Raw genomic sequence first — 17,358 nt, 5'->3', positions numbered from 1 at the left:
TTTAAATATGTATATGTAGATGTATATCTGTTAAAAGTTTATTTTGTCAACCTTTAGAGATACACTAACATATGGACTCAACTAAATGCTACAAATGTAAGATTTTTCATGAGACCTTTAAAGCCTTAAAGACCTTTCAGAAACATGTATTTGTGTCATGCTCTAATGCCACATTACCATGTTGCAGTTATGCAGCTGCATTAACACTAATCAGCCACTCTGCATGTGCTGCTTATGTAAATGCTTCATGTTAAATTATGCAGATTTAAAAAACATATATTTTGAGCACTGGGGTGTTTATGAGAATGTTTAGTCTGTGATGAAACAATGACAAGTCCAAGACATTTGGATACTTATATATATATATATATATATATATATATATATATATATATATATATGCTGATTGTGCTTACTTTGACAGACAACAGTAAATAAGACTCACAGAACATAAATTGCGACTGACACACACAGAGCGCTTGCTGAATGACAGAAAGCTGACGCCGGTTCCACCTCACGTGCTTTTATAGCTTCCTGGTTGCTACGTCACCCGTCTTTGACGTCTCGCCCTTCCATTGGACTGATTACACATATGATTCAGAGCTGGTCACACTGAAAGGTGTTCCCAAAGCGTTCTCTGACGCAGCTCGAGTTCCTGAAGAGGAACGCAACGCGAGTCTCTGTTCTCTCTGCATTCTCTGATGTAATCAGCCTGGTTTGCTTTATATTCGCGCTGTTTTGTACGGATTTTACGTACAAAACAGAGTTTAGCGGCTTAAAATGATCTAATCGCAAGCAGAGAAGCAAAATTGGGTTAAAGGATTAGAATAGAAATTGTGCTTTAGTAATTTTGCGTTAATTGCGTTAAATTATTGAGAGAGAGAGAGAGAGAGAGAGAGAGAGAGAGAGAGACTACAATGTGTGACAGTTGTATGACATCACTGACTCGGGCCCCCTCTCTCTCACCGGGCACTTGGAATCATCCTAACCCTTCCCCCCCTGTTATGGCGCCCCTGCTTCAATCCTCATTAAATAAATAAATATTAAACTCTTTATTACTTTTTCTTAACACATTTAAGTACACTTTTAAAAGGTGCGTTTTGTAAATATGTCAATATACATTTTAAGTCATTATATTTTAGTGTTTGTCACCCTTCAAAGTACACTAAAGTAACTGTAGTGTGTTTGATATTAGATTTTTATATAAATTAATAGAGCCCGACCGATATGGGTTTTTGGGGCCGATGTCGATACAGATATTAGGGAGTAAAAAAATTCCAATATAGATATTTTGTCTGATATTCTTTAAGTGTATATTATAGTACAGTAGCAGTCAAAAGTTTGGACACACTTTCCATTCGCGTCCAAACTTTTGACTGGTACTTTATATAGAAAACAGTATATACATAAACAGAAAATATATACATAAACAATTTTTTTTGCAATGATCACTCAATTGTGGTGATCAAACACTTATAATGACGTGACAAAGATACGTAATGGAGGCAGGGTATTTAACAATAAACTTTATTATCCAAAATGAGTCTGACATTAGTGCATTAAACAGTAAACTTCACTTCACTTCACTTATTATAAATAACTGTAAACACAAATAGAACAACATTTATATAACTTGAATTAAGAACATGAGGATTCATATTTAAATAGTCTTTTTGCAGTTTAATATTCACAGACACTAGTCTATATCGCGATTTGATTTAAGTGTATTGACCTGTTTTTTATTTATTCATCAAAAATATGACAAATTCCGTGAAATTCCGCGTTATACAGTAAATTCCGTTTTTATGACTGAATTCCACCCTAATGTAGTACTAATGTAGCAAACGAGTATGATAAGCTCATTGTGAGAGTAAAAGACCGGGACATTGTTTATTTACTTTATAGCATTCCGTCTCACCAAATTGGTGACAACGTAGTGTTAAATCACCATTCAACAGACTCAAGCCACCACCGCAATGCCGTGTATTGGACTGCAGAGAGATACAAATTTTTCAATCTGCTAAGTTACTGACTGTACCGACAAACCATGCTGACTTAGGAAATGTGATGTGACCGATGTGATAAGCATCAGTGACATGGCAATTTTAAGGGACGAGGTCAAGTGAGCCGTCATCTGCGAACACTCGGTCAAGCCAGCCGCCACCTAGATTTGAATGCTCGTCTATTTTTGGAATTACGGTACGAATGCGTGGCGCAGCCAAAAAGCTTTTTTGGAAGCTTCATGTATCACAACACCTTAATTCCACAAACAGACGAGCAGCAAATTGACGGCTCACTTGACTGGGTCAAAGGGCTGGCTGGTGTCACTAGTGACCTGGGTCGCCAGTAACAAACAATGGAGTAATTAAGTAAAGTGATTACACCATTTAAAAGCATTTCATGTAGGTTTTGTAAAAAAATTTATATCTGTGGTATATTCGCCGATGCCGATATATCTGCGACATGCTCATATCGGCCGATAAAATCGGCAAAACGATATATCGGTCGGCCTCTATAAATCAATCTAAACTGCAACTACATCATTAAAAATTTTTAATTTCACATTCGTTTTAAATATAATATATTTTAAATGTAATAAATCACAACTACTGTCAGACTCTGTTCCATGTTTTGTCTGTGTCTTGCTCCCCAGGTGTTTGTTAATGTCATCCCAGGTGTTTCCCATGTGTAATTTCCAATGATCCCAGGTGTGTCTTCTTAGTCCCTTGTTATCCTGTGTTTAAAAGTCTGAGTCCTTTGAGTTAGTGTTGTCCGGTATTGTTTGTGAATGTCACTCCCTTGTGCTACGTGTGATTCCCCGCGATAAAAATAAACTCCTTGGTTTGTACTCCTGGTCTCCTGGTTTCCTCGTTCCGTGCTCCTCACAGTAGCAACCCGTGACAGAATACCGGACCCAAAAAAACAAACAAAAAAAAAAGACTTTTCTTCACGTTTGTTTTTTCCGCCTTTGTGCAAAGTTTTTGTTTTCCTTGGTTTTCCTGCCCCGTGGCTATGGAAATTGCAGCTCAATTCTCAGCCCTAGCTCGCCTCGATCTCCCCTTCTACGAGTACGCCAGGGAGTTCTGCAAGCTCGCCGTGGTGACGGCATTAGAGGACGCCGTCCTTAATCAGCTGTTCTGGCTCGGGGCCAACTACCATCGCTCCGTGGACCTCCCAGACACCACTGGACTAAGTTGGAGGGAAGGTGTCTTCCGGTGTCTGGGGAGTGTCCGGTCCCGAGCCAGAACCAGAACCAGTCCGCGGCTCACTCAAGCCCGCCGCAGTCTGCGGCTCCCCCAAGTCAGCCAGCAGTTCCCGAGTCAAGTCAGCCGGCAGTTAATGTGGCAAGCCCAAAGGACGTTAATGTGGCTAGCCCACCAAGTGTTCATGTGGGCCCAGTGTCGGTTCCAGCCCCAGTGCCCGCTCCTGGTAAGCACCTTCCAGAGAGCCCTCAAGTGCCCGTTCCCCCAGAGCTTGCTCCAGTACCAGCTCCTCGAATGCGCTTTGCTGTGCCTGCTCCTCCAGAGCGCTCTCCAGTGCCAGCACCATGTAAGCGTTACCCTGATCCCCAGTTAAGCCCATGGAGGGCTCCTGATTCCTCGTTTAGCCCAGGAAGGGTTCCTGATCCCGAGTTAAGCCCACGGAGGGCTCCTGTTCCCGAGTTAAGCCCATGGAGGGGCTCCTGATTCAGAGTTAAGCCCAGGAGGGGCTCTTGATCCCCAGTTCAGCCCAGGAGAGGCTCCTGTTCCCGAGTATAGCCCACAGAGGGCTCCTGATCCCGAGTATAGCCCACGGAGGGCTCCTGATCCCCAGTTCAGCCCAGGAAGGGCTCCTGATTCCCCGTCCATCCCAGGGAGGGCTCCTGTTCCCGAGTTCATCCCAGGGAGTGCTCCTGATCCCGAGTTAAGCCCAGGGAGGGCTCCTGTTTCCCCGTTAAGATGAGGGAGGGCTCCTGATTCCCCGTTAAGCCCAGGAAGGGCTCCTGATCCCCCGCTATGCCCAGGGAGGGCTCCTGGCCCTAAGTACAGCTCCTTAAATTTCCCAAAGTATTTTGGGGGGGGGCTCCAACCGTAGTGGCCGAGGCTGGGGCCGTGGCATCGGAGGCTGCTCCGCCATGGCCTCCCGAGTCCCCTGCTCCTCCATGGCCTCCCGAAGGGGTACTGCTCTGGAGGCCCACTGTCTCATGTCTGTCCTGAGCGAATTCCAAAGCGCCCACCCCCCCTCCCCATTGGATGTTATATGGCGTGAGGACACGCCTTCCGGAGGGGGGCGTTATGTCAGACTCTGTTCCATGTTTTGTCTGTGTCTTGCTCCCAAGGTGTTTGTTAATTTCATCCCAGGTGTTTCTCATGTGTAATTTCCAATGATCCCAGGTGTGTCTCCTTATACTTTTAAACAAAGGATAACAAGGGACTGAGTCCTTTGAGTTAGTGTTGTCCGGTATTGTTTTTGAATGTCACTCCCTTGTGCTACGTGTGATTCCCCGCAATATAAATAAACTCCTTGGTTTGTACTCCTGGTCTCCTCGTTTCCTCGTTCCGTGCTCCTCACAGTAGAAACCCGTGACAACTACATCATAACAAGTGTGTAATTACAAATATATTTAAGTACATGATATGCCTGTTAAAAGTTTCAATTGAACCCCACTCTCTCATGTACACAAATACGACAGTTAGCGGAAGCTAGAGATTACGGTTTATAAAGATTTATATATGGATATTTTTAGAAAAACTCATCAATTCACTTCAGGAGGCCTTTATTAACCCGCCGGAGCCATGAGGAGTACTTTTTATGATGGATGGATGCACTTTATTGGACTTCTATTGGACTATTGAATCTCAACAGTCATTCAATGCCATCATAAAGCTTGGAAGAGCCAGGACATTATTTTAATATAACTCCACTTATATTTGTCTAAAAGAAGAAAGTCATACACACCTAGGATGGCTCGAGAGTAAGTAAATCATAGGGTAATTTTCATTTTTGGGTTAAATATTAATTTATATTAGTTTAGCATAAATTCTTGTCATTACATTTGACAGTACACTTTAACCATATTTCAAAGACAATAGAATGAATTATAAAATTAGATATTAAGATGAATGCTTTAGTGGGTCAAAAACACTTAGCTAATTATTCCTTTGATAATACATATTCATTGATTTTCAATTAGCATGCAATTACATGTCTGAAAACATTACATTTAACTTGCATTTACTTTTAAATTATATTTCCATAATATTAACTCTTTTTAAGAGCATGCCTAAGTGTACTTCTTTTTCAAAAACGCTTATACCTGGAATATTCTTTTAACAACCACAAACATGATTTTGTTGCTATTAAGCTATCAAGACCAGTAGCATGTTAACAAAGCAATTTAGTGCATAAAGTACACCAACTGGGCACATAGCCTGAACCCTTCAAATCAGGCCATAGTGATGCTCTGCAATTCTATTGGTAACATTTCTGCGATGTTACTGAGGAGCTCAGTCAATGTCCTTGACAAACTCTGACAGAAAGCTCTTTCTGCTGACAGCAACTTTGCTACAGTAGTTTTGAGTTTCTGGCATGACTCATCAATCTATCACGCTCTCTCTTGTCTCTCTTTCTCTCTCCACAGCACTCACTCCACCTCTCCTGTCTCTCTATATGCCCATCCTCCTCCCTAAAAAGAGGAGGCTATCCCGTTATCTCCTGCGTCGCTCGGATGCAGTAGACTAATTACGGGCTTTATGTGCATCTGCTCTAGGGCTGATACCCCTATGGGGTGGGGTGGGGGGGGGGGCAACTATCTCCTCTCAGGGGCTAAATGCGGCCTAGAGAATAACATAAGAGGAGATTACATTTAGAGTGGATTTTAGGATGGAAATTAATAGTGAAGGGGGTGAAGGGAACGTGTGTTGCATAGCAAACATTAGTCTGTGCCACATCACAAAAGCCTAGGATTGGCTGTTTTATTGCCAGGAAAAGCATTTACTGGCTTCCTAAAGGTTTATAAGCTCTCGTATATGGCTGTTCTGGAAGAAGCTCTTAAAATACTCCACTTGTTGCCTCATTGAAAATGCCACACGTTTTTCATAAGTAATAGAAAGAGGCATTCAGGAATAGTCTGCTTCACTGTTGTATTTGTGCTTGGGAATCAAGAGCTGGTTATATTTGGAACTAGTATCATTTTTGAGAAAATACAGATTAACTGTTTGATTTTTTTTTTTACATTTGTTTCAATGAATGGTTTTGGGACATCTGCAGTTTTTCCACAGATGAGGACAGATTTATTAAGTAATAAATTAAAAGAGAGTGTTATATTGTGAATACAGTGAAACATAAATGCTGTTAGGCGCATTACACAGCAGAGTATTTTTATTATTATTATTATTTTTATATGGAACAAAAGCAAAAAGCATCACAAAGGCAAAGGCTACTAAAGAGTCAAAGGCTACTAAATTTAGATTTTTAGATAAATTTAGATTTTTTTTTTGTATGTTGTATACATATATACTGAGAAACTTGAATGTAATACTTGAGTTACATTATAACATGTAATGAACCATATTCAAATCGAAAGTAAAATATTTGTTATACGCCAGTGTTACTTTAGTATTATTAATTACGTAATATTTTAGTATATTTTGAATTCACTTTTACTTTTGTACTTTCAGTTTTCATTTTAATTTGTAAGTTGTATTCTATATGTTCATATATATGTATATACATATATATGAACATAAAGAATACAACTTACAAATTAAAATGAAAACTGAAAGTACAAAAATAAGTGAAGCAACAGAATCATTAAGGTGAACTGGAATCAATAAATCCTTTATGACTGCATTTCATCATGCAGCTCTGTTTTAACATACTCTATTTCAGAGAGCTTCATTTGGTTAAGAAAAGCTAGAAGCAAATCATTAGTAACTGAATGCAGACAATATCCTCTGTCCCAATGTTGTGATGACAGATAGGGGCTTTAATGCAAGTGTGTTAGACATCCATCATCATCCGTACATGTAAATGCACTGCTCTTGATGAGAAGAAATAAGTGCTATTCAATTAGTACTGAAACGCTCACGTGTAATGGCTTTGACCCGTGTATAAAACACTGTTTTCAAGCTGCCGGGCTCTCACTCGCACACAAGCACACACTCAATCATTCAGGTTTTCTCTTTCACAGCCAGCAGTCCCTTCCCAATAAAAGAACAACTTCCTCACCGAAGTCAACCAGCTTGATTCCTCCTTCTGTGGTGAGCAGGATGTTGTTGCCCTTGACATCTCGATGGATGGTTTTATTGATGTGTAAATGCTGGAGACCCTTTAGAGACAAGAGCAGACCTAAACTCACTGAAAGGATACATTTGTGTTCATATTTTAAAATATAGAGGATCATGGTTGATTTTGGATTTTACCATGAGAGATTCATGTAGGATGTAGGCTATGATGGGTTCCTCCATGCGGTCTCCTCTTTTCAGCATACCTTTAGCCAGATCTGTGACAGACCCTCCATTACACAACTGCAAACAAATACATGAAATACATTCAAATACAACATTCATACAAAAAAAAAAAAAAGCAAACATATAGAGTGCAACTTGTTACATATGGTAATACAACCCTTTTCTGTGATAAACATAAAAATAAATAAATTCGTTAAAAACACTTTTTTATCCAAACATATAGAGAGCAACCTGTTATATATGGTAACAGAACCTATAGACATATATATGGTAATACAACCTGTTTCTTGTAAAATAATAATATTAAAAATAAATACATAAATAAGATAAAAAATATATAAATAAATACATGAATTAATTATTACACAGCAGAGTATTTTTATTATTATTATTATTTTTATATGGAACAAAAGCAAAAAGCATCACAAAGGCAAAGGCTACTAAAGAGTCAAAGGCTACTAAATTTAGATTTTTAGATAAATTTAGATTTTTTTTTTGTATGTTGTATACATATATACTGAGAAACTTGAATGTAATACTTGAGTTACATTATAACATGTAATGAACCATATTCAAATCGAAAGTAAAATATTTGTTATACGCCAGTGTTACTTTAGTATTATTAATTACGTAATATTTTAGTATATTTTGAATTCACTTTTACTTTTGTACTTTCAGTTTTCATTTTAATTTGTAAGTTGTATTCTTTATGTTCATATATATGTATATACATATATATGAACATAAAGAATACAACTTACAAATTAAAATGAAAACTGAAAGTACAAAAATAAGTGAAGCAACAGAATCATTAAGGTGAACTGGAATCAATAAATCCTTTATGACTGCATTTCATCATGCAGCTCTGTTTTAACATACTCTATTTCAGAGAGCTTCATTTGGTTAAGAAAAGCTAGAAGCAAATCATTAGTAACTGAAAGCAGACAATATCCTCTGTCCCAATGTTGTGATGACAGATAGGGGCTTTAATGCAAGTGTGTTAGACATCCATCATCATCCGTACATGTAAATGCACTGCTCTTGATGAGAAGAAATAAGTGCTATTCAATTAGTACTGAAACGCTCACGTGTAATGGCTTTGACCCGTGTATAAAACACTGTTTTCAAGCTGCCGGGCTCTCACTCGCACACAAGCACACACTCAATCATTCAGGTTTTCTCTTTCACAGCCAGCAGTCCCTTCCCAATAAAAGAACAACTTCCTCACCGAAGTCAACCAGCTTGATTCCTCCTTCTGTGGTGAGCAGGATGTTGTTGCCCTTGACATCTCGATGGATGGTTTTATTGATGTGTAAATGCTGGAGACCCTTTAGAGACAAGAGCAGACCTAAACTCACTGAAAGGATACATTTGTGTTCATATTTTAAAATATAGAGGATCATGGTTGATTTTGGATTTTACCATGAGAGATTCATGTAGGATGTAGGCTATGATGGGTTCCTCCATGCGGTCTCCTCTTTTCAGCATACCTTTAGCCAGATCTGTGACAGACCCTCCATTACACAACTGCAAACAAATACATGAAATACATTCAAATACAACATTCATACAAAAAAAAAAAAAAAGCAAACATATAGAGTGCAACTTGTTACATATGGTAATACAACCCTTTTCTGTGATAAACATAAAAATAAATAAATTCGTTAAAAACACTTTTTTATCCAAACATATAGAGAGCAACCTGTTATATATGGTAACAGAACCTATAGACATATATATGGTAATACAACCTGTTTCTTGTAAAATAATAATATTAAAAATAAATACATAAATAAGATAAAAAATATATAAATAAATACATGAATTAATTAAAAACAATCAACCAGTTATATGTTAATAAACCCTGATTCCGCAAAAATAAAATAAAATAAAGCCATATTTATGCAAACAGAGTGTCACCTATTATATGTGACCCTGGAGCACAAACCCAGTCTTAATATCAGATAATCTGAAGACATTTTGTAAATTTCTTACCGTCAATATATCAAAACGTAATTTTTGATTAGTAACACGCATTGCTAAGGACTTCATTTGGATAACTTTAAATACTTTTTTCTCAGCATTTAGACTTTTTTGCACCCTCAGATTCCAGATTTTCAAATAGTTGTATCTCGGCCAAATATTGTTCTATCCTAAAAGAAATCATACATCAATGTAAAGCTTATTTATTCAGCTTTCATATGATATATAAATCTCAGTTTCAAAAAATTTACCTTTATGACTGGTTTTGTGGTCCAGGGTCACATATATATGGTAATATGTGTGGTTTCTAGAAAACAAACAAATAAAACGTTTCTGGTAAAAGAAAGAAAAATACATTTTATGCAAACATATAGAGATCAAGTTTTTATATATAATAATACAATCTGTTTCTAATAAAATAATAATAATAATAAACATGAATTAAAGCCGTCATATGGTAATACAAGCTGTTTCTATTAAAAAAAAGAAAAGAAACCATTAAAAATATTTTTATGCAAATATATAAAGAGAAACCAGTTATATATGGTAATAAAACATGTTTGTGTTAAGTAAATCAATCAATAAAAAAAAGGTGAAACAAACATTTTAAAGAGCACTTGCTTTTAAAAGGCCTCACTTTTCTAATTGTTCACAACACATTCAACACTACAGTACAACTATTTTTCCCTTTCATTATGTAGACCAAGCAGGTCAAATGATACGTTCCTCATCGAAATGCTGAAATTTACAGAGGATTGTTTACAAAGATTGCAGATGTTTGAAATGTACAGAGAGATTTTAAACAGTGCAGGGAAGCATGTTTAAAATGCAATTTTCCATTGCATTACAAAATCTAACACACGGTTTTTATAGCAACAGAATCCTTTAAAACTATCTAAGGGTTGATGATGTGGTTATGATCAATGCTAAATGCTTGCCTTCAGTCAGAGGACACAGAGGTGAAAATGGTTCTTTTTTTCTAAGGCAAGCCATCTTGAAATTACATAAAATTGTCTAGCATGTTGCCAAGGCAACAACAATACCTTCTTATTTAGAGCCATTTAAATCGACCAAAGGCAAACACGGCTGTCTTCAGCCCGCTGCTATTGTAATGGGACACAATGTTTGTATGAATGCTTTGACAGTCTCTTATTCACAATATCGCAAAATCTATTCTCTTCTATTTTGCTGAAAAAAATTGAAATACAGAGACAGAGATGTGCACTTTGTAGTTTAAGAAAAAAGAAAAAAAACATGTCTAACCAATAAAGAAAAAACAGCAAATTGCCTCTAACATTACCAATGCAACCAATTACAAATCCTTTGAAAACAATCTGCTTGATCCGGCCTTTCAGCAGAGCACTGAACACTTCAAAGAGAACATCAATGACTCACATCACTTTATGTCCCGAGAGGCCATTTACATTTTCAAATACATTTACTTCTATTTCCAAGACTCATCCCAAGGGGTTCGGATGGCAGGGTGGATAGACATGATTTCCCTGATTATGCATAAAGCTCAAACATCTGCAGAACTGAAACTATATAAAGCTGAATTGTGTCATTTCTGTGTCACTATAGCGGCACCAAACGGAACTGCAGCAATAACTGCATTTCTGCATTTTCTGAAATGTGAGAGGGTGTTGGCAAGGAGTTGCAAAGGTGGTTTTAGCTGTTTTAGCACATTGCTATTTGAGTGCTAGGGTGCTATACACTTATTGCAGGTGGGAAGTCAAATATGATATACAGTATATGATATTCGATTTCTGTTTTATATTGTCTGCCAGGGAAAACAGTTTTCAGTCCAATTTTTGTGACAGCACTCCACTGAGCCATTTTGAAGTATCATTTATGTCTGTAGCACAAACCTGTGGGGATTTAAATCTCAAAATGTAGCACTTGGTGGCCATTCACACAAAATAAATGTTTTAAGTGCAGAGAAGTGGAACAGAAAGAAATGCAAGATCTAGAAATGCATTTTTTTTTTAAGTACTTTTGTCATGACAACTCTCGGAGGGATTGGCATGGTAATGTACATGACAATGTTAATGTGTTTGGTCTTGGCGGAATAGATCTGCTACGCTGCTGCTGCAGCAGAGCAAGTACCGAGACTTGCTACTGCCAATACATCCACAACATGCTGCGGTGAGCATGTAATAAATATTGCTGCTGCAAATATAACATACATGAAATAACCCCCATATAGCATACATGAATCACCTCGTAGCAGATCTATACAGGTGGAGCTGGGGAAGGTGAAGGGTTTCCCCAAACATCAAGAGTTTCATGCCAGAACTCTGTATTTCTTTGAACTTGAGCACCATGTTTTTAGAATGCTGTGTCAAGCACAAGAAGATGTGAGATGCAAGTGCAGTGGTCAAACACGTCTGTCTAGTGCATGTTTACATAAAAAATAACTTAAAATCAGTGTATAGAAACACAAAAATGTGGTCTGTGTGAATGGACCCTTTCTGTTTGTTAAAAACAAAGACTAACAGCTCAATTGTGACTGTGTCTTCAATAAATTCAATAATATTACTTACATTTTAGACACATTATTGGGAGTTCCTTTATCTCTTTTTGCTTCGTCAATGAAAATATTTAAAAAACAAACTCACTGCAGATCGGTTTTCATGTGTCGGAGGCTCAAAGCAATTCTCAGTAGTGAAGTTACAGCCCAGAATGGATCAATGTTTTTGAACAAGTTGGCTGAATGATTCAATGACTCATTCAAAGAGACATCTGTCGCCACCTACTGGTGTAGTGATGAAACCATCAGAATGAGTCATTAAAAACCACTAAATGCACTTACTGACAACACTGCGTGACCAACTTGAGGCCATCGCGAAATCTGCATGGGGAAATATTTTGCGCAGAGTTCCAGAATGCAATGGTAAATTCTCTGCATATTTGCTTAAAATGAACTCACCCTCAGGTCATGCAAGATGTAGATGAGTTTATTTCTTAATCAAAACAATATATTTTTAGAAGATTTTGAGAAAGCGAGTCACTTGCTCACCAATGGATCCTCGGCATTGAATGGGTGCCGTCAAAATGAGGTACAGCCTGCATGTTTGTAAGAAACAAATCTGTCATTAAGGCAATTAAACTCCAAATTGTAGCTTCTGGCCAGTCCGAATAAACGAAATCCGGTAGAAGATTGTGTGGTGTGTTCTGCCGAATGTTCAGCAGCTCATCCCTGGTAAAACTGATCGTGTTTGAGAAACAAAAAACAGGAAAAACTAACAAAAACAGTACAAACACTGGAGAGCCAAACACTGCGGCTGCCGTCTGCGGCGCCATCTTAGTATCTATCTTCTTGTTATGAACCCATAATTCATAACAATGCTTCCTCCAGTGAAAAAGTCCCTCCCCTGTTGTCCTGCAATCCACAGATATATTTGTTTAGAACAGTTTTGCTTGCAAATGTGCTTGATTTGTGCATTTTTCTATCCTGATTCAGACAACTTTTTCGCTGAAGAAAGCAATATTATGGATAGAGGACTTGTGTTTTAGCTGGAAGCATCTGTTAAAATATTTGAATGATTTTTTCCCCCTTACAAACATGCAACTTTTCGCTTCACAAGACATTAATTGATAGACTGGAGTCATATGGATTACTGTGATGTTTTTTATCAGCTGTTTGGACTCTCATTCTGACGTCACCCATTCACTGCAGAAGATCCATTACTGAGCAATTGCTATAATGCTAAATTTCTTCAAATCTGTTCTGATGAAGAAACAAACTCATCAGCATCTTGGATGGCCTAATTTTTGGGTTAGCTATACCTTTGACAAAGCTCTTTACAATACATTTAGAAACATTACAAAATGTTGTTTACCTCTTTACGTTTCCTGTCTTGTTTCTTTTATAACCCCTCTTCAAAAGGGCAACACAGCTTTCAATTTAGCTTGTTCTGGACGTCCAAGTTTGGTAAGTGGTGGGCTGAAAGGGTCATTTGTCATTGGGTTGAACAAGAAAGGTGAAACGTACACTTGCACAAAAAAAAAAGTATGTTGATGGGTGTGAAATGGAGTATTCCCACAGCTCCGGACCCATTTTGAAATCTCATTATTACTGTGCCAGAGGGGCCTTTGGCATTGTAGCACACCTTCCTGTTTCAGTACTGTTTACCAAAGTTAATTGAGTTAACTGCAGGGAGCTGCCCATTTCATTTATAGCTACAGTACATGCTTCAGAGTCAAGCACAGAGGCGGCAGCAAACATGTTGTTCATTTGAGTTGCTCATGCAGTGACTGAAGGTAATTGGTAATCAGGTTGTTCACTAAAACAAACCTTAGTCAATATGGGTTGAAAAATGGACCCTACACTCCTAAAAATGAAGGTGCCAATAGAAGGTTTTTACAGTTATATAGCATTAAGAACATTTTAATAATCTAATGAGCCTTTTTTTCAGCTACAAGGAACCTTTAGTGCAATGGAAAAGTTCAACGGATGTTAAAGATACTAAAAATAACCTATATTTTTGTTTTTGCACTCCTGGTCTTATTTGTACTGCTTTTACCTCACAATAAATGCCATTGTATCACACTTATAACACAATCATTCACAATTGCAGAAGAAAACAATTATGCCAGCACTAAAATCACAGACATAAACAGGTCCGGTTCTTGACGGCTATAGAATGGTGGGCTGGCAGATATCCTGGGTGGGCATTTTTAGTCACCATATCATCATATAGTCTAGAAGATATTTATACTGTAGATATTGCTATATTAACTATATTATATGTACACTGAAAAAAAGTTTTCATGTGCAGCCTAGAATATCATGCACTTTCACAGCAAAATATTTTTCTTTTCTTTATTGAATAGTACAAAAAAAAGCCCTCTTTGTTCTCTTTCTCTGGATCATTGTTTCAACACTGGTGATTCTTTTCAACTAACTTTTTTATTTATACCAAACAAGGCCGTAAGCATGTCTATAACATTGGGGGGGGGGGACCAATTATTTTATTTTGAGGAAAATATAAAGACATGACCTCTATGGTAATGGTACTTATTTAAAGAAACTAAATAAATAAAGGATCAATTAAAATAATAAATTAATAATAAATTAAAACAAGAAAAAAAGAACAAGAATACAAATTTTTGTAAAGTAATCAATCTGAACTGCAAATAATATTTTTATTTTAAAATATGCACCCATTCAATTTCAGTTGTATTGTTGAAAACGCAAAACAGAAAAATGCTATTGTCATAATCAATTATGAATTAGGCTACATGAATCACGTAAATGACAGACCTACTTTCTATTCAAAACTGCGGAATTTAACATAAAAAGTCGAATAGTTTGCATCACTGGTCGTTTACATCATAGAAGGGGAACGCTACATTTCTTACAGTCGAGCCGACTGTTGCTATAGTAACGAATGCAACTTTCATTGCACAAGCTCTTTACTTTCAGTTTTCATTCTTACATTCAGCATTAACAGCAAGCCAAAAGGGATACACTTTCAACTGAACTGTATAGCCTACATGCATTTTAGATGCTTATATTATGCTCTTGCCCCATCCATGCAATGAATGCACGTTATTGAATGAGCGGGTTTTTTTAGAACATTAAAATTGCTCAGGAAATTTCAGTGGTAGGCTATGATACATATTCATGTAGCCTATTAAACCCCCCATAACTCGCAAACTCCCAGTGATAGCGCGCAAATATTCATGCCTGTTTTCGCTCGTTGTCATGCCTCTGGTTTTCTGCAACAGACTGAAGCCGTGTCAATTCAGCGTGCCTTGCATTCAGCAAATAAAAGAAAAATGCTGCAATTTTCTGGTGTTATTGTTGGGGCAGTCTCCAGCTATATCTTAAACTTCTCAAAATACAGTCAGCTTCAGATTGGTTTTAATCACTGCATATAAAAAAATAACGCAATCTTTATCTAATTCGGATTGTGTGGGCAAGATAGTCATTTGGGTGGGCTCAGCCCACCCCTGCCCATGTCTGGAGCTGGCCCTGGACATAAATCATTCAAAGTTAGTTTGAATCTCAGTTCCTATTGCTAAATGTGTAGAGTGCTTCAGTGTGTCTGAGTGCCATGAAGACTAAAGAGCAAAGCTGACCTCATTACATCATGACAACATCAACCTGAGATCACCTGCCATCTTTAAATTTCACTCTGACACCGACAGATAGAGAGAGTGAGACATGTATCTGACAGCGAGCAACTTGAATGTTTTAGTAAACACTTCCTTCAGGTACTGCAACATTAACATCCAGGTTCAGGTCTATTCAGTAAAGTCATCAAAAGTGCCACACTTTTGTTTTTGCTTTACCAACAGTGACAACGAGAAAATCAGTAGCTGTATGGATACAGAAGCAGAAAAGTTCTGAAGAAATAGCGGTGAGAAAACAGCAGTTAAGAAAGCATCTGATCATAGCAATTCGGCAGTCAAGTCAAGTCACGTTTAATGATATAGCACTTTATACAATACGTTTCTTTACAATATTAAACATGAAAACATGAAAAAGTGTCAGAGTTACTTTCAATTAAATTTACAACTTGAATTTGTACTATAAAGCAGGTCTCCTGTGTGTACATGTTTTTACTTACATCTAACCTAGATACGTATATATGGAGTATATAAAGTCTTGGAACTTCAGGAGTGCATTAGTTAAATTGACTATTTTTATGGCCATTTTGGAGCTAAATAGCCCCCATTCACTTCCATTGTATGGAAATATGAGGATGAACATTCTGCTAAACAATCTCATGCTGTGCTTCACAGAAGAAATAAATTAATGTTGGTTTGAAATGATGTGATAAAATCATTAATTCTGTACAGGAATTAAAAGTGTAACCTTTTAAATTAAACCTTTTCGTTTAATTTCTTCCTGATATTGTTCTATTTTTGGACCGCATCACTCTGGATTACCTCAGGCTGCAGAGGACATGTTATTAATGTCATCTACTGACGTGTCATCAACATAATTCCTCACGTACAGATGAAAAAACTCAAGACTAATTCTGCCATCTTTCCTCAGCTCCCACTGCCAGTATGGCTGATGCCTTTCAACGTCTTAACATGCAGGTTTAAAAAAAAGGGGAAAAAGAAGAAGTAGAAGAGGCTTTGACTTGCAGGTATACACTCTTATGGCCAGATGTAGGCCTACTAAACAGGGCAAATTAGCTCCAAAACAGTGCCGATTGGCGTGGAAATTTCTGCAGGTGATTTACTGATAACGCTCAAATTAAAGAACACAGACGCAACATCTCATTTCCATAATGACCAACTCAATCTACTAAGCGCAGCGTAAAATAGCGTAAGAATATTGTTCGGATTTGGATCATGTGTTCTTCTGGCATTCCAAATAAATTAATATGAGTGGAAAAAATCCTCTCGATTCTACCAAGCACTCTCTGTTCTCTGCGGTGCCTCCTCCTAGCAACAACAAATGCTTTTTTTGCTTTAAATTCTGACAGTACTATTTTAACGCAAAAGATGGTTTGCACTGGCGCAAGTTGTTAGTAAATCTGGCCCATAAAGGGATGGTTCACCCAAAAATTTTTTAATTCTGTCATTATTTACTCACCCTCATGTAATTTCCATAAAAGCATTCATCAATGCACACATACGTTATGGAAAACCAAAACTCAAGCACACTTGCTTGACGTGTGAGAACCAATGAGGTTCATTCTTGTGTGTTACGTAGCATGTTTGGGATTCTGTAAAAACCAATGAAATTTGTTCTTGCGCATCAAGCAAGTACGGTTGAGCTTGATAAATGCAAATATGTGAATAAAAGCCTACATTAAATTTGTTCATCATATAAAGTGATTAGAGTCTCTTCAGGAAATTTCGACTAAACCACTAAATTATTTTTATGAACTTTTTGAAGTGTCAAAGTTAGTTGCATAGACTCTCAATGGAGGGACAGAAATCTCTCAGATTTCATTAA

The 17,358-nt window shown here is 37.4% G+C and overlaps 1 protein-coding gene across 1 annotated transcript in view; it reads right to left on the bottom strand.

Annotated features, from left to right (window-relative positions):
- LOC107588088 (myosin-IIIa-like) overlaps positions 1-17,358 on the bottom strand; it is a 55,366-nt gene that overhangs the window by 24,223 nt on the left and 13,785 nt on the right. The window contains exons 4-7 of the mRNA XM_016276099.1: positions 8,874-8,978; positions 8,672-8,779; positions 7,404-7,508; positions 7,210-7,309 (exon numbers count right to left, since the gene is read on the bottom strand). Coding sequence (XP_016131585.1) covers positions 7,210-7,309; positions 7,404-7,508; positions 8,672-8,779; positions 8,874-8,978 — 418 coding nt within the window. The remainder of the gene's footprint in view (positions 1-7,209; positions 7,310-7,403; positions 7,509-8,671; positions 8,780-8,873; positions 8,979-17,358) is intronic.

Source organism: Sinocyclocheilus grahami, unplaced genomic scaffold (assembly GCF_001515645.1).
Source record: "Sinocyclocheilus grahami isolate Dianchi unplaced genomic scaffold, SAMN03320097.WGS_v1.1 scaffold98.1, whole genome shotgun sequence".
Classification (NCBI taxonomy): Eukaryota; Metazoa; Chordata; class Actinopteri; order Cypriniformes; family Cyprinidae; genus Sinocyclocheilus; species Sinocyclocheilus grahami.
This window is presented reverse-complemented; position numbering and strand designations above follow the sequence as displayed.